The sequence below is a fragment of the Cetorhinus maximus genome, unplaced genomic scaffold (genome assembly GCF_964194155.1).
Source record: "Cetorhinus maximus unplaced genomic scaffold, sCetMax3.hap1.1 HAP1_SCAFFOLD_1735, whole genome shotgun sequence".
Taxonomy (NCBI): Eukaryota; Metazoa; Chordata; class Chondrichthyes; order Lamniformes; family Cetorhinidae; genus Cetorhinus; species Cetorhinus maximus.
Window position 1 is genome coordinate 17,221 of NW_027597675.1, and position 23,854 is coordinate 41,074.

At 49.8% G+C, this 23,854-nt stretch overlaps 1 protein-coding gene across 1 annotated transcript; it reads right to left on the reverse strand.

The window, feature by feature from the left end:
* Positions 1 to 12,275: 12,275 nt before the first annotated feature.
* LOC144676608 (CD209 antigen-like protein C) lies at positions 12,276 to 22,565 on the reverse strand. The gene is made up of 6 exons (XM_078536984.1): positions 22,431 to 22,565; positions 21,216 to 21,335; positions 17,446 to 17,565; positions 14,931 to 15,073; positions 14,051 to 14,157; positions 12,276 to 13,317 (listed from the first exon to the last, which is right to left on the reverse strand). The coding sequence occupies exons 1-6, from the start codon at positions 22,495 to 22,497 to the stop codon at positions 13,143 to 13,145; spliced, it is 732 nt and encodes a 243-aa protein (XP_078393110.1). The 5' UTR covers positions 22,498 to 22,565; the 3' UTR covers positions 12,276 to 13,142.
* Positions 22,566 to 23,854: the final 1,289 nt, after the last annotated feature.

Here is a 23,854-nt window from a genome sequence, read left to right on the forward strand (position 1 = left end):
CAAGTTCCGATGGGCAATGGCCAAGGTCCGATTAAGGGGGTCAGCACCACCGCACTCCTTGTTCATCTTTAGAACTGAGAGACAGAGTCAGAGTGAGTGATAGTGTGGGTTATATCAGAGTGCTACAACGAGGGGTGTGGGATATATCAGAGTGTTACAGCGAGGGGTGCAGGATATATCAGAGTGTTACAGCGAGGGGTGTGGGATATATCAGAGTGTTACAGTGAGGGGTGCAGGATATATCAGAGTGTTACAGCGAGGGATGCAGGATATATCAGAGTGTTACAGCGAGGGGTGCTGGATACATCAGAGTGTTACAGCGAGGGGTGCGGGATATATCAGTGTGTTACAGTGAGGGGTGCAGGATATATCAGAGTGTTACAGCGAGGGGTGTGGGATATATCAGAGTGTTACAGTGAGGGGTGCAGGATATATCAGAGTGTTACAGCGAGGGATGCAGGATATATCAGAGTGTTACAGCGAGGGGTGCGGGATATATTCGAGTGTTACAGCGAGGGATGCGGGATATATCAGAGCGTTACAGCGAGGGGTGCGGGATATATCAGAGCGTTACAGCGAGGGGTGCGGGATACATCAGAGCGTTACAGCGAGGGGTGCGGGATATATCAGAGCGTTACAGCGAGGGGTGCGGGATATATCAGAGCGTTACAGCGAGGCGTGCGGGATATATCAGAGCGTTACAGCGAGGGGTGCGGGATATATCAGAGCGTTACAGCTAGGGCTGTAGGATATATCAGAGTGTTACAGCGAGGGCTGCGGGATATATCAGAGCGTTACAGCGAGGGGTGCAGGATATATCAGAGTGTTACAGTGAGGGGTGTGGGATATATCAGAGTGTTACAGCGAGGGGTGCGGGTTATATCAGAGTGTTACAGCGAGGGGTGCGGGATATATCAGGGTATTACAGCGAGGGGTGTGGGATATATCAGAGCGTTACAGCGAGGGCTGTGGGACATATCAGAGTGTTACAGTGAGGGGTGTGGTATATATCAGAGCGTTACAGCGAGGGCTGTGGGACATAACAGAGTGTTACAGTGAGCCAATTTCCAACAGCATTCACGGCACAAAGGTGCCCCCTCATCCTTGTGGAACCTCACATCTTGTACTGTGAGGAAACCTTACGATTAACAACACCAGGGACCAGTGGACAACCTTTCTCTGCAGCCTGGCCTTATAATAACGGGAAAGACTTGGACACTCATTATACCTGCAGATGTGCTAAACACAATCCTCTATCTCCAATGTTGGACAATGGATTTTGACCAGAGGCATAGAAACTTATTGTTAGGCTCCTTAATGGGCAACATCACATGACCTAAGCTTCTGGCCTTTGGAAGGATTTGATATTACATTATTACATTCACAACTCTGTGTTCTGTTCAAACTCCTGCTAGCAATCATCAAAGCAAGACTCCAGGCTGATCGACAGCCAGTGTCATTTCTAAGCCTGCTCGGAGCATGTTTCTCTGGAAAATTCCTTCAGCCACCTCCTGGGCAGTCCAACTCTTTGTGGCCCAACCTCATCTCACTGCATCCCGATCAGCTTGAAAGGGATTCTTTAAATCCTGCTTCAGTGAGCCAGACTCGCCTGAACTGTATCTCTTCTGTGAAGGAACGCTCGATGGACTCGGACTTTCTGAACTCTGGCAATCCCACCTTTTTCCTATGTTCCTGTTGTGTGCATATGTGTGTGTGAAGTTGTGATGATCTCCCGGGTTTGAATGTATGAATAAACTACACTGCTGATTTACATCTAGAGAGTTGTTGGTGCTTCTCCCTTTAAAGTCTGACCTCACAAACTGAGGGTTTGGGTAAACGCACCACAGCCTATTTCCAACATGAAAACACCCCTGCTTACGGACAGAGGATGAGAAAATAAAGGAGCTCAGATTTGCCTCCGTTCACTCTCTGTAACAGTTTGAGTGTGAGGTTCAACTTCCTACCTTGGACTCTTAGCCCTATCGCAATAGCCAAACTGATGATTAAGACAATGAGGCAGGCGATGCCGAGATGTGTTGAAGTTATTGATCTTCTTCCTCCAGCTGTTCCCTGTCCAGTTTTATCTGGAATAGAGAAGTGAAGATTGGCCCATGTTGAGCAGCCCATGTAACTGCACGGAACAGACAATGGTGACGTATCTACCTCCCTTATCGAGAGGAACAACAACCACGTTACTCATTTATATCCCTCATTTCACATCCCAGTGCACACGGTACAGGAGGATTATCAAAGAGAATCGAACACCGAGTCACACAGGGAGATATTAGGGACAGGAAACCAAAAGCTCAGACACAGAGATCGGTACAAGGAGCGTCTTAAAGGAGGAGATAGAGAGAGAGAGACAGAGAGAGAGAGGGAGAGAAACTAAGAGAGAGGCAGATAGAGACAGGGAGAGCGCATGAGAGGTGAGTGAGAGACAGAGAGTGAGAGAGAGAGTGAGAGTGATGAGGGGGAAGGCTGAATGAAGTCAGGATGTGCATGATACAGAGTAAAGCTCCCTCTCCACCATCCCCATCAAACACTCCCAGGACAGGTACAGCACGGGGTTAGATACAGAATAAAGCTCCCTCTACACCGTCCCCATCAAACACTCCCAGGACAGGTACAGCATGGGGTTAGATACAGAGTAGAGCTCCCTCTACACTATCCCCATCAAACACTCCCAGGACAGGTACAGCATGGGGTTAGATACAGAATAATCTACCTCTACACCGTCCCCATCAAACACTCTCAGGGCAGGTACAGCACGGGGTTAGATACAGAGTAAAGCTCACCCTGTCCCGGTATTTATCTCTGTTTCTCCCGCTCTCTCTTCCCTATCACTCTCTCTCTGTTCTCTTTCCCTCTCTCTAAATCTCTCCCAATGCTTCTCTCTTTCAATTTCCCTCACTATTTCTCTCTCGTTCTCTCACTCTCAATCTTTCTCTCTCACTATCAATCTCTCTTAATCTCTATCACCACCTGTCTCTCTCACCATCTCTCTCTGCCCCAGCCTCTCTCTCTCTGCCTCAGCCTCTCTCTCCATCTCTCTCTTTCTTAATCTCTCTCACCATCTCTCTGTCTTTCTCAGCCTCAATCTCTCTCACCACCTCTCTCAGTCTCTCGCACTCGCAATATCACTCTCCATTTCTCTGCCTCTCTCTCAATCTCTCACTCTCTCTGTCTCTCTCCCTCTGTTGAACAGTTTAACTTACGTTCACTGGGCGCTGTCGTGTTGTTTTTGATGTGTCCCATATTCATGTAGTCGGTGTCCTGCTCCATGGTTTGTGTCTGAGGGGGTCTCTCTCCTCCGTTCCTGTCCTGTCTGCTTCTCTCTCCCACTCTCTCAGATGTGTCTCAGTCTTCCTCAGACTCGATGTCAGGGCGAAAACTTCCTCAAAACTGTTTCTATTTTCTTCCAATTTTGTAATCCCACTTCCTCTGAGATCTGTGTGACAAAGTGGTTCAATTAACCATGTACAGCAGCTGCCGAAGGCTTTACAATTTTGCCAAGCAATGGGAGAGCCAACATGGCTTCAGGGAACATCGGCAGAATTCAAAATCATTTCACAAGCCTCTCGACTGCTTGTTATAACTGGAAAAGGTCTATACGCACACACACACACACTCACACACTCACAAGCACACTCAACCACACACTCTCACACTCACCCACTCACTCACACGTACAAGCACACACATACACACAGATACACATACACACACTCACACGCACAAAATCAAACACCACACACTCACACATACATACACACACACGCACACATACATGCAGACCCACACACATACACAAACACAGACATGCACACACAGACACACACACTGATATACACACACACACACGCAGAGAAACAAAGACAGGCACATACAGACACACACACACGCAGACATGTACACGCAGACATGCACACACAGACACACTCAAACACAAACACACACACAAACACACTAATGGTGGACAGAAAAATAAACTTTAACAACTATGGATAGTAACAGTACCAGAACCAAGGAGATGAAAATGAGTTGACATGATTTCCAGAGTCCGAGAAGAAAAAGTCCAAAAGATATTTCCGATGTGACCGAGTTCAATCCCGAGTCCAGCAGGAACTTATTGCATGCAAATTGAAAGCCTCGTTTCTGAGATGACAACTATGAAAACACTGTAAGGAGTTGCTTCATTGGCTGCAAAAGCAGGTTGGGGGATCTCCTGAGTTAGTGAAAGGTGCTAGAGAAATGCAGGACTTCTGTCCTGTTACATTTTGCCGGATTCCTGCCTGGATTTATAATGGGGTTTTCCAATGTCAACCGTCACACTGTCGTTCCCACCTCCCACCACTGGTGGTGCTGCGGGAGGCTCCTCCTGGGGGAGAAGGGGAACAGATGAACTTTCACCTTACGGACGTGGCCTCGGGCAGTCGGGCATTGAGGGGAAGGGAGGAGGGGCTGGGGATCTTTGGACAATCCTGACACTCGTTCTGTGTCCCAGTCTCTCTTCAGGAACAATATTTCTCAATATCAGCTGCCTCGATGCAGGGCAGTGCCCTTTTCTCACAGATGAAACGGAAGCGATCAGAACAACAGTAAGCATACCAGCCACTTGTTCTGATAAGGGCATAGTTTTCATTACTTTTTCCCATTATTCGATTCACCCTGATACCATCGAGTAAAACTGGGAATTGGAGAAATAAAAAATACTAATAAAAACCTGACACATTCCTCCACAGAATCAACAAGATTCCTACAGCCCTGTACATATCCCAAACTAATCCCACTGCCCCGCTGTCTCCCCATAGCCCTGTATCAATCCCCAAACTAATCCCACTGCCCCACTCTCTCCCCATAGCCCTATATCAATCCCCAAACTAATCCCACTGCCCCGTTCTCTCCCCATAGCCCTGTATCAATCCCAAACTAATCCCACTGCCCCGTTCTCTCCCCATAGCCCAGTATCAATCCCAAACTAATCCCACTTTCCCGATCTCTCCCCATAGCCCTGTACAAATAGCCAAACTAATCCCACTGTCCCGCTCCCTCTCCATGCGACTCTGGGACTCACCTCACTGGGGTCGCATCCACCCATTTCCAGTTTCCTTCAGTCTCTCGATGTGTTAGTCCAATCCAGTAAGTCGAAAGATTGGTCTCGATAGATTTCTTAATGAAATTCTGCAGCAGATATAATGTTCCAGTCCTACTCCGGCCCCCTCCCACAACTCTTTCTCTGGGACATCGATGATTACTTCAGTGCTGCTTCATGCTCTCATCGGGACCTGGTAAAATTTATTAATTTTGCTTCCAATCTCCACCCCTCCATCATTTTCACATGGTCCATCTCTGACACTTCCCTTCCCTTCCTTGACCTCTCTGTCTCAATTTCTGGTGATAGACTGTCCACCAATATCCATTACAAGCCTACCGACTCCCACAGCTACCTCGACTACAGCTCCTCACATCCCGCTTCCTGTAAGGACTCCATCCCATTCTCTCAGTTCCTTCGCCTCCGTTGCATCTGCTCTGATGATGCTACGTTCATAAACAGTTCCTCTGACATGTCCTCCTTCTTCCTTAACCGAGGTTTTCCACCCACGGTAGTTGACAGGGCCCTCAACCGTGTCCGGCCCATCTCCTGCGCATCCGACCTCATGCCTTCTCCTCCCTCCTAGAAACATGATAGGGTCCCCCTTGTCCTCACTTATCACCCCACCAGCCTCCACATTCAAAGGATCATCCTCCGCCATTTCCACCAACTCCAGCATGATGCCACCACCAAACACATCTTCCCTTCACCCCCCCCCCCCCCCGCCACTCCGGCGGCATTCCGTAGGGATCGTTCCCTCCGTGACACCCTGGCCCACTCCTCCATCACCCCCTACCTTCAACCCCCTCCTATGGCACCACCCCATGCGAACGCAGAATATGCAACACCTGCCCCTTCACTTCCTCTCTCCTCACCGTCCAAGGGCCCAAACACTCCTTTCAAGTGAAGCAGCATTTCACTTGCACTTCTCTCAACTTAGTCTACTGAATTCGTTGCTCCCAATGCGGTTTCCTCTACATTGGAGAGACCAAACGCAGACTGGGTGACCGCTTTGCAGAACACCTTCGGTCTGTCTGCAAGCATTACCCAGACCTCCCTGTCGCTTGCCATTTTAACACTCCACCCTGCTCTCTTGCCCACATGTCTGTCCTTGGCTTGCTGCATTGTTCCAGTGAAGCTCAATGCAAACTGCAGGAACAGCACCTCATCTTCCGACTAGGCACTTTACAACCTTCTGGACTGAATATTGAGTTCAACAATTTTAGATCTTGAACTCCCTCCTCCATCCCCATCCCCTTTCAGTTTCTTCCCCCTCCTTTTTGTTTTTTCCAATAATTTATATAGATTTTTCTTTTCCCACCTATTTCCATTATTTTTAAATGTATTCCACCCATTGTTTATTTCACCCCACCCTCACTAGAGCTACCTTGCTTGTCCTGTTCGCCACTCTTAATTAGCACATTCTTTTAGATAATATCACCACCTTCAACACCTCTTTGTTCTTTTTTCCGTGACATCTTTTGGTTATCTCCTCCTATCACTGCTTGCTTGTCCCAACAACCCCCCCCCCCACTTCTCCCCACCCCCCTTAAACCAGCTTATATTTCACCCCTTTCCTATATTTACTTAGTTCTCTTGAAGGGTCATGTGGACTCGAAATGTCAACTTTGCTTTTCTCTGCCGACGCTGCCAGACATGCTGAGTTTTTCCGGGTATTTCTGTTTTTGTTTTGGATTTCCAGCATCCGCAGTTTTTTGTTTTTATCCCTGCAGTTCCAATCCTCGCCGCTAGGAGGAGGAACCACTGAGTCAACACTGCCCACAACCCACACCTGCAGTTCCAATTATCGCCGCTAGGAGGATTAACCACTGAACAACACTATCCACAATCCACACCTGCAGTTCCAATCCTCGCCGCTAGGAGGAGGAACCACTGAGTCAACACTGTCCACAATCCACACCTGCAGTTCCAATCATCGCCGCTAGGAGGGTTAACCACTGAGTCAACACCATCCACTCCATACTTGCAGTTCCAATCCTCGCCGCTAGGAGGAGGAACTACTGAGTCAATACTGTCCGCAACCCAGAGATAAAAGCAAAGAACTACGGATGCTGGAAATCCAAAACAAAAATAAAAATACCTGGAAAAATTCAGCAGGTCTGGCAGCATCGGTGGAGAGACTCGAAAAGTCAACTGTGCTCCTCTCCACCGATGCTGCCAGAACTGCTGAGATTTTCCAGGTATTTTTGTTTTTGTTTCTGTCCACAACCCACACATGCAGTTCCAATCCTCGCCGCTAGGAGGAGGAACGACGCTCGGTATCACCTCGCACCCTGTCCGCACTGTGTGACCCCGCCCCGTCCCCGCTCTGTATCACCCCGCCCCCTGCGCGCTCTGTATCACCCCGCCCCCTGCCCGCTCCGTGTGACCCCGCCCCCTGCCCGCTCTGTGTGACCCCGCCCCCTGCGCGCTCTGCGTCAGTTGAAGTGAAGCGCGAGAGGAGCCGGGAGTTGAGAGGGAGCAAAGGTCACTAAGGGAGTTCAGTGAGGCGGGAACGAGGTGATCCTTCGAGGACAATGAGTGCGGCCGGGTCAGCGTTTACTACTTTTATTGCTGAGAGTGTTTAAGATCTTATTTTGTGGTTCATCGTTTGTAAGAAACTATATTCTGTAACAGCGAGGAGCAGGGAAGAAGGGCCCGAGAGTAATTGATATTATTTGATATTAAGTATCTTCCAAAAGGTTTAATTTAATTTAAAGGGGTCAGTCATGGCAGGAGAGCTCAAAGCCGTGGTGTGCTCATCCTGCTCTATGTGGGAAGCCGGGCACGTTTCCAGTACCCGGGACCAGACTGTGTGCGGGAAGTGTCTCCAGCTGCAGCTCCTGGAAGCCGGGGATTTGGAGCTGGAGCGGCGGCTGGGGACACGGTGGAGCATCCGCGAGGTGGAGAGTATCGTGGATAGGGACGTATAGAGAGGTGGTCACACTGTAGGGTAAGAGTCCACAGGCAGGAAGGGAATGGGTGATCACCAGGCAAAGCAAGGGGACTAGGCAGGTAGTGCAGGAATCTCCTGTGGCTATTCCTCTGCAAAACAGGTATACCGCTTTGGATACTGTTGGGGGGGGGAATGGCCTCTCAGGAGAAAGCAGCAACAGCCAAATTTGTTGCACCATGGTTGCCTGGGCTGCACAGGGGAGGAGTAAAATGTGTGGGAATGCAACAGCTACAGGGGATTCAATTGTAAGGGGAATAGAGAGGCATTTCTGTGGCTGCAAACGAGACTCCAAGATGGTACGTTGCCTCCCTGGTGCTCGGGTCATGGATGTCTCAGAGCGGCTAGAGGACATTCTGAAGCGGGAGGGTGAACACCCAGTGGTCGTGGTGCACATTGGTACAAACGACACAGGTGAGAAAAGGGATGAGATCCTAAAAGCAGAATATATGGAGTTAGGAAGTAAGTTGAAAAGTAGGACCTCAAAGGTAGTGATCTCAGGATTACCACCAGTGTTACGTGCTAGTCAGTGAAGAGATAGCAGGATATATCAGATAAATACGTGGCTGAAGAGATGGTGTGAAAGGGATGGTTTCAGGTTCCTGGGGCATTGGGACTGGTTTTGCGGGAGGTGGGACCAGTACAAACCGGATGGGTTACACCTGGACAGGGCCAGGACTGATGTCCTAGGGGGAACATTTCCTAGAGTAGTTGGGGAGGATTTAAACTAAAATGGCAGGGGAATGGGAACCAATGCAAGGAGTCAGAGAAAGGGGAATCAAAGACAAGAACAAAAGACAGAAAGCGGAATAAGAAAAGTGATAGTCAAAGAAATCAAGGGCCAGAATCAAACAGGGCCTCAGTGAAAAATAGTGGGAACGGGACAAGTAATGTTAAAAAGGCAAGCCTTAAGGCTTTGTGCATTAATGCGAGGAGCATTCGCATAAAGTGGATGAATTAACTGCGCAAATAGATGTAAACAGGTATGATATAGTCGGAATTACGGAGACATGGCTGCAGGGTGACCAGGGAAGGGAACTGAACATCCAGGGGTATTCAGTATTTAGGAAGGACAGACAAAGAGGAAAAGGTGGTGGAGTTGCATTGCTGGTTAAAGAGGAAATTAACGCAATAGTGAGGAAAGATATTAGCTCCGACGATGTTGAATCTGTATGGGTAGAGCTTAGAAACACTAAGGGGCAAAAAACGTTAGTGGGGGTTGTATATAGACCCCCAAACTGTAGTGGTGATGTTGAGAATGGCATTAAACAGGAAATTAGAGAAGCATGTAATAAAGGAACATGTGTAATTATGGGTCACCTTAATCTGCATATAGATTGGGCAAATCAAATTAGTAACAATACCGTAGAAGAGGAATGCCTGGAGTGTAAATGGGATGTTTTTCTGGACCAATGCTTTGAGGAACCAACGAGAGAACAGCCCATCCTCGACTGGGCATTGTGTAATGAGAAAGGAATAATTGGCAATCTAGTTGTGCGAGGCCCCTTGGGGATTAGCGACCATAATATGATAGAATTCTTCATCAAGATGGAGAGTGACGTGGTTGATTCTGAGACTTGGGTCCTGAAACTTAATAAAGGAAAGGTATGAGGCGCGAGTTGGCTATGATGGATTGGGAAACGTTGCTTAAAGGGATGACGTTGGATCGGCAATGGCAAACATTCAAAGAGTGCATGGGTGAACTGCAACAATTGTTTATTCCTGTCTGGCGCAAAAGTAAAACAGGAAAGATAGCCAAACCATGGCTTATGAGGGAAATTAGAGAGAGTATTAGATGCAAGGAAGAGGCATACAAATTGGCCAGAAAATACAACAGACCTGAGGATTGGGAGCAGTTTAGAATTCAGCAAAGGAGGACCAAGGGATTGATTAAGAAGGGGAAAATAGAGCCCGAAGGTAAGCTTGCAGGGAACATAAAAAATGACTGAATAAGTTTCTATAGGTATGTGAAGAGAAAAAGATTGGTGATGACAAATGTAGGTCCCTTACAGTCAGAAACAGGGGAATTTATAATGGGGAACAAAGAAATGGCTGTCCAACTAAATACATACTTGTGTTCTGTCTTCACAAAGGAGGACACAAATAACATACCAGAAATGTTGGGAAACACAGGGTTTAGTGAGAGGGAGGAGCTGAAAGAAATCAGCCTTAGTAGGGAAATGTTGTTGGAGGAATTGATGGGATTGAAGGCTGTTAAATCCCGAGGGCCTGATAATCTACATCCCAGAGTACTTAAGGAAGTGGCCCTAGAAACAGCGGATGCATTGGTGGTCATCTTCCGAGATTCAATAGACTCTGGAACAGTTCCTATAGATTGGTGGATAGCTAATGTAACCCCACTATTTAAAAAGGGAGGCAGAGAGAAAACAGGGAATTATAGACCAGTCAGCCTGACATCGGTAGTGGGGAAAATTCTAGAGTCCATTATAAAAGATTTAATAGCTGAGCACGTGGAAAACAGTGGCAGAATCGGACAGAGTCAGCATGGATTTATGAAAGGGAAATCATGCTTGACAAATCTACTGGAATTTTTTGAGGATTTAACTAGTAGAGTTGATGAGGGGGAGCCAGTGAATGTGGTTTATTTGGACTTTCAGAAGGCTTTCGACAAAGTCCCACAGAAGAGATTGGGGTGTAAAATTAAAGCGCGTAGGATTAGGGGTAGTATTGAGATGGATAGAAAACTGGTTGGCAGACAGGAAACAAAGAGAAGGAAGAAACGGGTCTTTTTCCGAATGGCAGGCAGTGACTAGTGGGGTACCGCAGGGATCGGTGCTGGGACCCCAGTTATTCACATTATATATTAATGATTTAGATGAGGGAATTAATGTAATATCTCCAGGTTTGCAGATTACACAAAACTGGGTGGGAGGGTGAGCTGTGAGGAGGATGCAGAGATGCTTCAGTGTGATTTGGACAAGCTAAGTAAGTGGGCAAATGCATGACAGATGCAGTATAATGTGGGTAAATGTGAGGCTATCCATTTTGGTAGCAAAAACAGGAAGGCAGATTATTATCTGAATAGCTATAAATTGAGAGAGGGGAATGTGCAACGAGACCTGGGTGTCCTTGTACACCAGTCGCTGAAGGTAAGCATGCAGGTGCAGCAGGCGGTAAAGAAGGCACATGGTACGTTGGCCTTCATAGCCAGAGGATTTGAGTATAGGAACAGGGATGTCTTGCTGCAATTGTACAGTGCCTTGGTGAGACCACACCTGTAATATTGTGTGAAGTTTTGGTCTCCTTATCTGAGGAAGGATGTACTTGCTATAGAGGGAGTGCAGTGATGGTTTACCCGACTGATTCCTGGGATGGCGGGACTGACACATGAGGAGAGATTGAGTCGATTAGGATTATATTCACTGGAGTTCAGAAGAATGAGGGGGGGAACCTCATAGAAACCTATAAAATTCTAACAGGACTAGACAGGGTAGATGCAGGAAGGATGTTCCCGATGGTGGGGGAGTCCAGAACCAGGGGTCACAGTTTGATGATATGGGGTAGACCATTTAGGACTGAGATGAGGAGAAATTTCTTCACCCAGAGAGTGGTGAGCCTGTGGAATTCGTTACCACAGAAAGTAGTTGAGACCAAAACATTGTATGTTTTCAAGGAGGAGTTAGATATAGCTCTTGGGGCGAAAGGGATCAAAGGGTATGGGGAGAAAGCAGGAGCAGGTATTGAGTTGGATGATCAGCCATGATCATAATGAATGGCGGAGCAGACTCGAAAGGCCGAATGGCCTACTCTTGCTCTGAGTTTCTATGTTTCTATGAAAGGGATAGCAGCATCATGGATAGGTCGGGAGAAACTGTCTCGTTGGGGAGAGGAGCGAGGACAAGAGGGACACAGATTTCAGTTAATCGGTAAAAGAAGCAATTGTGTTTTCCTGCTCATCAGGACACCGAACATGCCTAAGGGATTGGTTACAGCAAAAGTATGTAGGCTGGTGTATGAAGGAATTGAGAAGTTGGGAGCAGTATTACAAAGTTGGAGATCTTGTACACATGTCTGAGTTGGTAGGTTCCTCAGAACGAACTGTTCTGGACAGGAGAGAGACAGGCAAACTGTACTTCTGTCTCTCACCAAGTGTCCGAACGCAGAAGGTGTTTTGAATTCTTTGTGAAGTCTGTTGTGGTTTGTTTTCCCAAACCCTCAGTTTGTCTGATCCACTTTACTAATCACTCACAGCAAACTCACATTATGATCAACTCGGGTTAGTTTATTTACATTTAAAACCCGGGGCAGGAATGTTCACAATGTCAACCTCCACATTCACACCCACACACTCTCGCACACCCGCTCACACACACACACACACACACCCACAAACGTATCCACTCTCATGCGCACTCACACAAACACACATACTCACACAAACATATTCTCACAAACACACATACACGCCTACTCACACACACACACACAAACACATTCACGCTCACACCCTCACATTCAAACACTCACACACCCACACACATAGACATTTACACACACACGCACACACACGTACACAAATGCACAGACACAGTAATGGAGGATAGAAAAAGGAAACTTTTACAATTATGGATAGTAACAGTACAAGAACCAGGGAGATTGAAATGAGTTGACGTGATTTACAGAGTCCGAGAAGAAAAAGTCCAAAGGGTATTTCAGATGTGACCGAGTTTAATCCTGAGTCCAGTGGGAGCTTACTGCACGCAAATTGAAAGCCTTGTTTCTGACAAGACAACTATGAAAACACTGTAAGTAGTTGCTTCATTGGCTGCAAAAGCAGGCTGGTGATCATCTGAATTAGTGAAAGTTGCTAGAGAAATGCAGGACATCTGTCCTGTTCCATGTCGCCGGACTCCTGCCTGGATTTATAATGGGGTTTTCCAATGTCAAACGTCACGCTGTCATTCCCACCTCCCACCACTGGTGGCGCTGTAGGGGGCTCCTCCTGGGGGAGTAGGGGAACAGGTGAACTTTCACCTTTTGGACGTGGCCTCGGGCAGCCGGAGATTGTGGGGAAGGAGGAGGGGCTGGGGATCTTTGGACAATCCTGACACTCTCGTTCTGTGTCCCAGTCTCTCTTCAGGAACAATATTTCTCAATATCAGCTGCCTCGACGCAGGGCAGTGCCCTTTTCTCACAGATGAAAGGGAAGTGATCGGTACAACTGACATCATTCCAGCCGTTCATTCTGATAATGGCGCAGTTTTCATTTCCTTTTGCATTATTCGGTTCACCTTGCTCCCATCGGGTAAAACTGGGAAATGGGGAAATAAAAAATACCGATAAAAATCCGACACATTCCTGCACAGAATCAGCAAGATTCCTACAGCCCTGTACAAAACCCAAACTAATCCCACTGTCCCGCTCTCTCCCCATAGCCCTGTACAAATCCCCAAACTAATCCCACTGTCCCGCTCTCTCCCCATAGCCCTGTATCAATCCCAAACTAATCCCACTGCCCCGCACTCTCCCCATAGCCCTGTATCAATCCCAAACTAATCCCACTGTCCTGCTCTCTCCCCATAGCCCTGTACAAATCCCAAACTAATCCCACTGTCCCGCTCTCTCCCCATAGCCCTGTATCAATCCCAAACTAATCCCACTGCCCCGCACTCTCCCCATAGCCCTGTATCAATCCCAAACTAATCCCACTGTCCTGCTCTCTCCCCATAGCCCTGTACAAATCCCCAAACTAATCCCACTGTCCCACTCTCTCCCCATAGCCCTGTATCAATCCCAAACTAATCCCACTGTCCTGCTCTCTCCCCATAGCCCTGTACAAATCCCCAAACTAATCCCACTGTCCCACTCTCTCCCCATAGCCCTGTATCAATCCCAAACTAATCCCACTGCCCCGCTCTCTCCCCATAGTCCTGTACAAATCCCCAAACTAATCCCACTGTCCCACTCTCTCCCCATCGCCCTGTATCAATCCCAAACTAATCCCCTTGTCCTGCTCTCTCTCTCCATGCGATACTGGGACCCACCTCACTGGGGTCCCATCCACCCATTTCCAGTTTCCTTCACTCTCTCGATCTGTTAGTCCGATCCAGTAATCCCCAGGATTATTCTCGATAGATTTCTTTATGAAATTCTGCAGCAGATACAATGATGGAATGTGTTCAGTTAGTATGACTGCCTTAACTCACACAAACGCGCACACACAACTGATACCCAAAATACACCAAACCCTTCCTCAGGAAATTCTCCCTCATTCCCTCTGATTCAATATCGGGAAGACTGAAGCTGTTTTTTTCCGTCTCTGTTCCAAACTCCATTCCTGAGTTACCGACTCCATCCTGGGAACTCTCTGAGTCTGAACCAGACTGTTCACAACCCTGGGGTTGTGTTTAACCTGGAGATGGGATTCCCACCTCATATCCACATCGTCACCAAGGCGGCCTCTTCACAACTCCGTAACATCGCCCAGAACCGCCCCGGGCTCAGCTCATCGACTACTGAAACCCTCGTTCATGTAGTGTAGAGGGATCATTACTCTGTATCAAACCCTGTGCTGTACCTGTCCTGGGATTGTTTGATGGGGACACTGTAGAGGGAGCTTTACTCTGTATCTAACCCCGTGCTGTACCTGTCCTGGGAGTGTTTGATGGGGACGGTGTAGAGGTAGCTTTACTCTGTACCTAACCCCGTGCTGTACCTGTCCTGGGAGTGTTTGATGGGGACAGTGTAGAGGGAGCTTTACTCTGTATCTAACCCCGTGCTGTACCTGTCCTGGGAGTGTTTGATGGGGACAGTGTAGAGGGAGCTTTACTCTGTATCTAACCCCGTGCTGTATGTTTGATGGGGACGGTGCAGAGGGATATTTTCTCTCTATCTCATTCTGACAGATGCGTCTGTCATTCTCACCTGTTCCTGTTCTGTATTTATGATGATGAAGTGTGAATTTTGGGATTCACATTGTTGTTTTGCCGAGTCCCAGTTTACTCTCTCCGTTGAGAATCTATAGCCATGATGATTATGAACTTTCCAGCCGTTCGGACAGAGAGACTCTGCAGAATAATAAAGACTTAATTCAGAGAAATACATCGGGACATTAGGAACAGGAGGAGGCCATTCAGCGCCTCTCGAGCCTGTTACACAGGAACAGGAGGATCCCATTCGGCCCCTCTCGAGCCTGTTACACAGGAACAGGAGGATCCCATTCAGCCCCTCTCGAGCCTGTTACACAGGAACAGGAGGAGGCCATTCAGCCCCTCTCGGGTATTTTACACCATTCTATTGGATCTGCTCTGTACCTTAACTCCCTCGGTTCCGTGACCCTCCATCCCCAACAACAATCTCTCAATCTCAGTTTTGACGTTTCCCTTTGACCTCCGGCCCCACAGTTTATTTTGGGGTGGGAGGGGGGGTGAGTTCCTGATTTCTGCTCCCCTTTGTGTGAAGAGGTGTTTCCTGATGTCCCCCCTGAACATCCTGGCTCGAATTTTAACCTCCTTCCCCCTTGTTCTCGACTCCCCCTCCCCGGCTCCCCCACAACCCACCGGACCAGAGGAAATAGTTTCTCTCCATCGACCCAATCGAATCTCTTTATTGCTTTAAACGCCTCGGGTCCGGTCGCTGTGGTTTTGTTTGTCAGCCTCAGGCTTCGAGTTTGGCTCACCCGCCTGCACCTTATCCAATCTCCTCAATCTGTCGGACAGACCCCCAGACAGGGGGTGGGAGTGGGGAGACAGGGAGTAGGGGTGGGGAGACAGGGGGTAGGGGTGGGGAGACAGGGGGTGGGGGTGGGGAGACAGGGTATGGGGGTGGGGAGACAGGGCTTGGGGGTGGGTAGACAGGGGTTGGGGGTGGGGGAGTGGAGACAGGGGGTTGGGGGGGAGACAGGGGGTGGGGAGACAGGGGGTGGGGGTGAGGAGACAGGGGGTGGGGGGGGAGACAGGGGGTGGGGGTGGGGAGAAAGGGGGTGGGGGTGGGGAGACAGGGCGTGGGGGTGGGGAGACAAGGGGTGGGGGTGGGGAGACAGGGGGGAGGGGGTGGGGAGACAGGGGGTGGGGGTGAGGAGACACGGGGTTGGGGGGGAGACAGGGGGTGGGGGTGGGGAGACAGGGGGTAGGGGTGGGAAGACAGGGGGTGGGGGTGGGGATGGGGAGACAGGGGGTGGGGGGGAGACAGGGGGTGGGGGTGAGGAGACAGGGGGTGGGGATGAGGAGACAGGGGGTGGGGGGGGAGACAGGGGGTGGGAGTGGAGAGACAGGGGGTGGGGGTGGGGAGACAAGGGGTGGGGGTGGGGAGACAAGGGGTGGGGGTGGGGAGACAGGGGGGAGGGGGTGGGGAGACAGGGGGTGGGGGTGAGGAGACACGGGGTTGGGGGGGAGACAGGGGGTGGGGGTGGGGAGACAGGGGGTAGGGTTGGGAAGACACGGGGTGGGGGTGGGGATGGGGAGACAGGGGGTGGGGGGGGAGACAGGGGGTGGGGGTGGAGAGACAGGGGGTGGGGGTGGGGTGATGGGGTGGGGGTGGGGAGACAGGGCGTGGGGGTGGGGTGGGGAGGCTGGGGAGGGTGGGGGTGGGGAGACAGGGCGTGGGGTGGGGGTGGGGAGACAGGGGGCAGGGTGGGCAGACAGGGGGCGGGGGTGGGGAGACAGGGAGACAGGGAGACAGGGGGCGGGGTGACGGGGCGGGGGCGGGAGACAGGGGGCGAGGGCGGAGAGACAGGGGATGGGGGCGGGGAGACAGGGGCGGGTAGACAGGGGGTGGGGGTGAGGGAGGGGAGACAGGGGATGAGGGAGGGGAGACAGGGGGTGAGGGAGGGGAGACAGGGGGTGGGGGTGGGGGTGGGTAGACAGGGGGTTGGAGTGGGTAGACAGGGGGTGGGGGAGGGGAGACAATGTGTGGGGTGGGTAGACAGGGTGGGGGTGGGGGTGGGGAGACAGGGGGTGGGGGTGGGGAGATAGGGGGTGGGGTGGGGGGACAGCGGGTGGGGAGGCAGGTGTGGGGAGACAGGGGGTCGGGGAGACGGGGTGTGGGGCCGGGGAGACGGGGTGTGGGGCCGGGGAGACGGGGTGTGGGGCCGGGGAGACGGGGTGTGGGGCCGGGGAGACGGGGTGTGGGGGCGGGGAGACGGGGTGTGGGGGCGGGGAGACGGGGTGTGGGGGCGGGGAGACGGGGTGTGGGGGCGGGGAGATGGGGTGTGGGGGCAGGGAGATGGGGTGTGGGGGCGGGGAGACAGGGGGTGGGGGTGGGGGTGGGGTTGGGGAGACAGGGGGTGGGGGCGATCCCAATGGGACAGAGTGTGGGATGGTGGGAGAGTGGGGGAGGGGGTGGGGGCAGGGAGACAGGGGGTGGGGGCGATCCCAATGGGACAGAGTGTGGGATGGTGGGAGAGTGGGGAAGGGGGTGGGGGCCGACAGCACCAACTCACCCGAGTAGTTCCGGAGGATGGCGCAGAAGGATCTTCGGTCCTGGAGCGTCTGTTCAAGGGTCTCGGACATATTCCGGATCTTTCCATTCAGCCCCGTCATGTTCTTGTCCATCTGTAGGACTGAGAGAATCACAGGGTCACAGAACTTACAGGGTCAAAGAACCACAGGGTCTGAAGTGCACAGAAGGAGGCCATTTGGCCCATCGTGTCCGCACCGGCTCTCCGAATGAGCGTTAGGACCCAGTGCCATTGTCCTGCCTTTTCCCCCCTGTACCCCTGCACATTGTATCTGTGCAAATAACCATCCAATGCCCCCTTGAATGCCTCAATTCAACCTGCCTTCCCCACATGACCAGGCAGCACATCCCAGAGCCGAACCGCTCGGCCTGCGAAAACGTTTTCTCTCACATCGCGTTTGATTCCTTCGCAAATCGCTTAAAAATCTGTGTCCTCTGGGCCCAGTGCGAACAGCTTCTCCCCGTCTCCTCTCTCCAGCCCCCTCTTGACTCTGAACGTCTCCATCAAATCCCCTCTCAGCCTCCTTCTCTCCGAGGAGAATAATCCCAACCTCTCCCGTCTCTGCTCGGAACTGAAGCTTCTCATCCCCAGAAAATCCGTCTAAACCTCTTCTGCGTTTTCTCTCCAATGTGTTCAAATCCTTCCGATAATGTGGCTCTGAGCGGAAACACGCTGTGATGGGTGTGGGTTATATCAGAGTGTTACAGTGAGGGGTGTGGGGTATATCAGAGTGTTACAGTGAGGGGTGTGGGATATATCAGAGTGTTACAGTGAGGGGTGTGGGATATATCAGAGTGTTACAGTGAGGGGTGTGGGGTATATCAGAGTGTTACAGTGAGGGGTGTGGGATATATCAGAGTGTTACAGTGAGGGGTGTGGGGTATATCAGAGTGTTACAGTGAGGGGTGTGGGATATATCAGAGTGTTACAGTGAGGGGTGTGGGATATATCAGAGTGTTACAGTGAGGGGTGTGGGATCTATCAAAGTGTTACAGTGAGGGGTGTGGGATATATCAGAGTGTTACAGTGAGGGGTGTGGGGTATGTCAGAGTGTTACAGTGAGGGGTGTGGAGTATGTCAGAGTGTTACAGTGAGGGGTGTGGGATATATCAGAGTGTTACAGTGAGCGGTGTGGGGTATATCAGAGTGCTACAGTGGGGGGTGTGGGGTATATCAGAGTGCTACAGTGAGGTGTGTGGGTTATATCAGAGTGCTACAGTGAGGGGTGTGGGGTATATCAGAGTGTTACAGTGAGGGGTGTGGGGTATATCAGAGTGTTACAGTGAGGGGTGTGGGATATATCAGAGTGTTACAGTGAGGGGTGTGGGATCTATCAGAGTGTTACAGTGAGGGGTGTGGGATATATCAGAGTGTTACAGTGAGGGGTGTGGGATATATCAGAGTGTTACAGTGAGGGGTGTGGGGTATATCAGAGTGTTACAGTGAGGGGTGTGGGATATATCAGAGTGTTACAGTGAGGGGTGTGGGGTATATCAGAGTGTTACAGTGAGGGGTGTGGGATATATCAGAGTGTTACAGTGAGGGGTGTGGGGTATATCAGAGTGTTACAGTGAGGGGTGTGGGATATATCAGAGTGTTACAGTGAGGGGTGTGGGATATATCAGAGTGTTACAGTGAGGGGTGTGGGGTATATCAGAGTGTTACAGTGAGGGGTGTGGGGTATATCAGAGTGTTACAGTGAGGTGTGTGGGGTATATCAGAGTGTTACAGTGAGGGGTGTGGGATCTATCAGAGTGTTACAGTGAGGGGTGTGGGGTATGTCAGAGTGTTACAGTGAGGGGTGTGGGGTATGTCAGAGTGTTACAGTGTGGGGTGTGGGATATATCAGAGTGTTACAGTGAGGGGTGTGGGGTATATCAGAGTGCTACAGTGAGGGGTGTGGGGTATATCAGAGTGCTACAGTGAGGGGTGTGGGGTATATCAATGTGTTACAGTGAGGGATGTGGGATATATCAGAGTGTTACAGTGAGGGGTGTGGGATATATCAATGTGTTACAGTGAGGGATGTGGGATATATCAGAGTGTTACAGTGGGGGATGTGAGATACATCAGAGTGTTAGAGTGAGAGGTGTGTGATATATTTCAATATTAGGGAGAATCATGTGGGACATATCAGAGTGTTACAGTGAGGGGTGTGGGATATATCAGAGTGTTACAGTGAGGGGTGTGGGATATATCAGTGTGTTACAGTGAGGGGTGTGGGACATATCAGTGTGTTACAGTGAGGGGTGTGGGATATATCCGAGTGTTACAGTGAAGCATGTGCAATATATGAGAGTATAACAGTGTGGATTGTGTGATATCAGTGTGTTAAAGTGAAGAATGTGTAATATTTCATAATGTTTCAGTGATGTGTGTAGGAACTATCAGACTGTTACAGTGAGGGGTGTGTGGTATATCAGGGAGTTACAGTGAGGGGTGTGGGATATATCAGAATGTTACAGTGAGGGGTGTGGGAACTATCAGAGTGTTACAGTGAGGGGTGTGTGATATATCAGAGTGTTACAGTGAGGGGTGTGGGATATATCAGAGTGTTACAGTGTGGGTTGTGGGAAATATCAGAGTGTTACAGTGTGGGTTGTGGGAAATATCAGAGTGTTACAGTGAGGGGAGTGGAATATAGCAGAGTGTTACAGTGAGGGGCGTGGGATATATCAGAGTGTTAAAGTGAGGGGTGTAGGATATATCAGAGTGTTACAGTGAAGGATGTGGGATATATCAATGTGTTGCAGTGAGGGGAGTGGGAACTATCAGAGTGTTACAGTGAGGGGTGTGGGGTATATCAGAGTGTTACAGTGAGGGGTGTGGGATATATCATACTGTTACAGTGAGGGGTGTGGGATATATCAGGGTGTTACAGTGAGGGGTGTGGGATATATCATACTGTTACAGTGAGGGGTGTGGGATATATCAGGGTGTTACAGTGAGGGGTGTGGGATATATCAGAGTGTTACAGTGAGGGGTGTGGGATATATCAGAGTGTTACAGTGAGGGGTCTGGGATATATCAGAGTGTTCCAGTGAGGGGTGTGTGATATTTCAGCGTGTTACAGGGAGGGATGTGGGATATATCAGACTGTTAGAGTGAGGGGTGTGGGGTATGCCTGAGTGTTACAGTGAGGGGTGTGGGATATATCAGTTTGTTTCTGTGAGAGGTGTGGGATTTATCAACATTTTACACTGAGGTGCGTGGTGTAAATCAGTGTTTTACAGTGAGGGGTGTGAGATATATCAGAGTGTTACAGTGAGGGGTGTGGAGTATATTGGAATGTTACAGTGAAGGGTGTGGGATATATCAGAGTGTTACAGTGAGGGCTGCCTAATATATCAGGGTGTTATAGGGAGGTGTGTGGGATATATCAGATTGTTACGGTGAAGGGTGTGGGATATATCAGATTGTTACGGTGAAGGGTGTGGTATATATCAGATTGTTACGGTGAGGGGTGTGGGGAATATCAGTGTTCTAGTGAGTGGTGTGGAATATATCAGTGTTAGTGTGAGAGGGTTTGAATGTATGAATAAACTACGCTACTGATTTAAATCTAGAGAGATGTTGCTGCTTCTCCCTTTAAAGTCTGACCTCACAAACTGAGGGTTTGGGTAAACGCACCACAGCCTATTTCCAACATGAAAACACCCCTGCTTACGGACAGAGGGTGAGAAAATAAAGGAGTTCAGTATTGCCTCCGTTCAATCTCTGTAACAGGTTCAGTGTCAGATTCAGTTTCCTACCTTGGACTCTCAGCCCTATCGCAATAACCAAACTGATGATTAGGACAATGAGGCAGGCGATGCCAAGATGTGTTGAAGTTATTGATCTTCTTCCTCCAACTGGTTCCTGCCCAGTTTTACCTGGAATAGAGAAGTAAAGATTGACCCATGTTGAGCAACCCGTGTTACTGCACGGAACAGACAATGGTGACGTATCTACCCCCCTTATCAAGAGAAACAACAACCACGTTACTCGTTTATATCCCTCGTTTCACATCCCAGTGCACGGTACAGGAGCGTTATCAAAGAGAATCGAAGACCGAGTCACACAGGGAGATATTAGGGACAGGAAACCAAAAGCTCAGACACAGAGATCGGTACAAGGAGCGTCTTAAAGGAGGAGAGAGAAACAGAGAAATTGAGGCAGAGAGAGAGAGAGAGAGATAGATAGGCGGAGAGGTTCAGCGAGAGCTTTTTGCAGTTTAGGGTCCAGGCAGCTGAAGGCTTCGGGGAATTACCATAGGTACAGAGTAAAGCCCCTCTACAGTCCCTGTCAAACGCTCCCAAGACAGGGACAGCACGGGGTTAGAAAGAGAGTAAAGCTCCATCTACACTGTCCCCATCAAACACTCCCAGGACAGGTACAGCTCAGGTTTAGATACAGAGTAAATATTCCTCTACACCGTCCCCATCAAACACTCTCAGGACAGGTAGAGCACAGGGTTAGATACAGAGTAAAGCTCCCTCTACACTGTCCCCATCAAACACTCAGGACAGGAACAGCATGGGGTTAGATACAGAGTAAAGCCCCCTCTACATCGTCCCCATCAAACACTCCCAGTACAGGTACAGCACGGGGTTAGGTACAGAGTGAAGCTCCCTCTACCCTGTCCCCATCAAACACTCCCAGGACAGGTACAGCACGGGGTTAGATACAGAGTAAAGCACCCTCTACACTGTATTTATCAAACTCACTATCTCACTTTCTGTCTCTCTGCCTCTCTTTCTCTGTTTCTGTTTTTCCCTCTCTCTCAATGCATATTTGTCTCTCTCACTCTCCCTGTCTTTCTTTCTCTCTCTCACTCTTCTCATTCTCTCTCTCGTTCTTGCTCTATTTCTCTCTCTGTTTCTCCATCTCCACCTCTCTGTCTCTCTCCCTATCTCGCTGTCCCTCTCCTTGCATCTCTCTCTCTCTCCCTCTCTCTCTCTCTCCCTCTATTGAACAGTTTAACCTACGTTCACTGGGGGCTGTCGTGTTGTTTTTGATGTTTCTCGTATTCATGTAGTCGCTGTCCTGCTCCATGGTTTGTGTCTGAGGGGTCTCTCTCCTCCGTTCCTGTCCTGTCTGCTTCTCTCTCTCTCAGATGTGTCTCAGTCTTTCCTCAGACTCGATGTTAGGGTGAAAAGTTCCTCAAAACTGTTTCTGCCTCTTGGTTCCATTTCACAATGACACTTCCCCTGAGATGAGAATGAGAGGCTGGTTGTACTGACTCCAGGGGCAGCAGTCCCTCTCTCTCAATCTCCCTTTAGCTCCCTCCCCTTCCTTTACTTTCTCTCTGTCGCTCTCTCTCTACCTCTCTCACCATCTCTCTCTCTGTCTCCCTCTCTCTCAATCTCTCTCTCCATCTCTCTCTCTGTCTCCCTCTCTCTCAATCTCTCTCACCATCTCTCTCTCTGTCTCCCTCTCTCTCAATCTCTCTCTGTCTCCCTCTCTCTCAATCTCTCTTAATCTCTCTCTGTCTCCCTCTCTCTCAATCTCTCTCACCATCTCTCTCTCTGTTTCCCTCTCTCTCAATTTCTCTCACCATCTGTCTCTCTGTCTGCTTCTCTCTCAATCTCTCTCACCATCTCTCTCTCTGTCCCTCTCTCTCAATCTCTCTCACCATCTCTCTCTCTGTCCCTCTCTCTCAATCTCTCTCACCATCTCTCTCTCTGTCCCACTCTCTCAATCTCTCTCACCATCTCTCTCTCTGTCCCTCTCTCTCAATCGCTCTCACCTTCTCTCTCTCTGTCTCCCTCTCTCTCTCAATCTCTCAACACTTCTCGATCTCCCTTTCTCTCCCTCCCTCTCTCTCCGTCTCTGTCTCTGTTTCTCTTTGACTCTCACTCTACCTCTCTCTCTGTAGCACTCCCTCTGTCTCTCCCGTTCTCTGAATCTCTCTCTCTATTTTCCTCTCTCTCTGTCTATCTCTCTCCCTCTTTCTTTGTCTGTCTCTTTCCCTCTTTCTCTCTCTGCATGTCCCTTTCTCTCCCTGCCTCCCTCTCTTTGGCTCTCTCTCTCCGACAGGCATGCGATTAGACGCCACATCAAAGGTTACTCCGGAAGATAAGAGCACATGGTGTAGGGGGTAACATATTAACATGGATAGAGGATTGGTCAGCTAACAGGGAGCAGCGAGTAGGGGTAAATGGGTTTTTTTTGGGTTGGCAAGATGTGACGAGCGGAGAGCCTCAGGGGTCAGTGCTGGGACATCAACGATTCACCATTTATATGAGTGACTTGGATGAGGGCAGCGAATGTGTGGTCGCTAAATCTGCCGATGACACCAGGATAGGTGGGAAAGTAAGTCTTCAACAGGAGGTAGAGAGTCTGCAAAGGGATATGGACAGGTCAAGCGGGTGGGCAAAAATTTGGCGGATGGAGTGTAACGTGGGAAAAC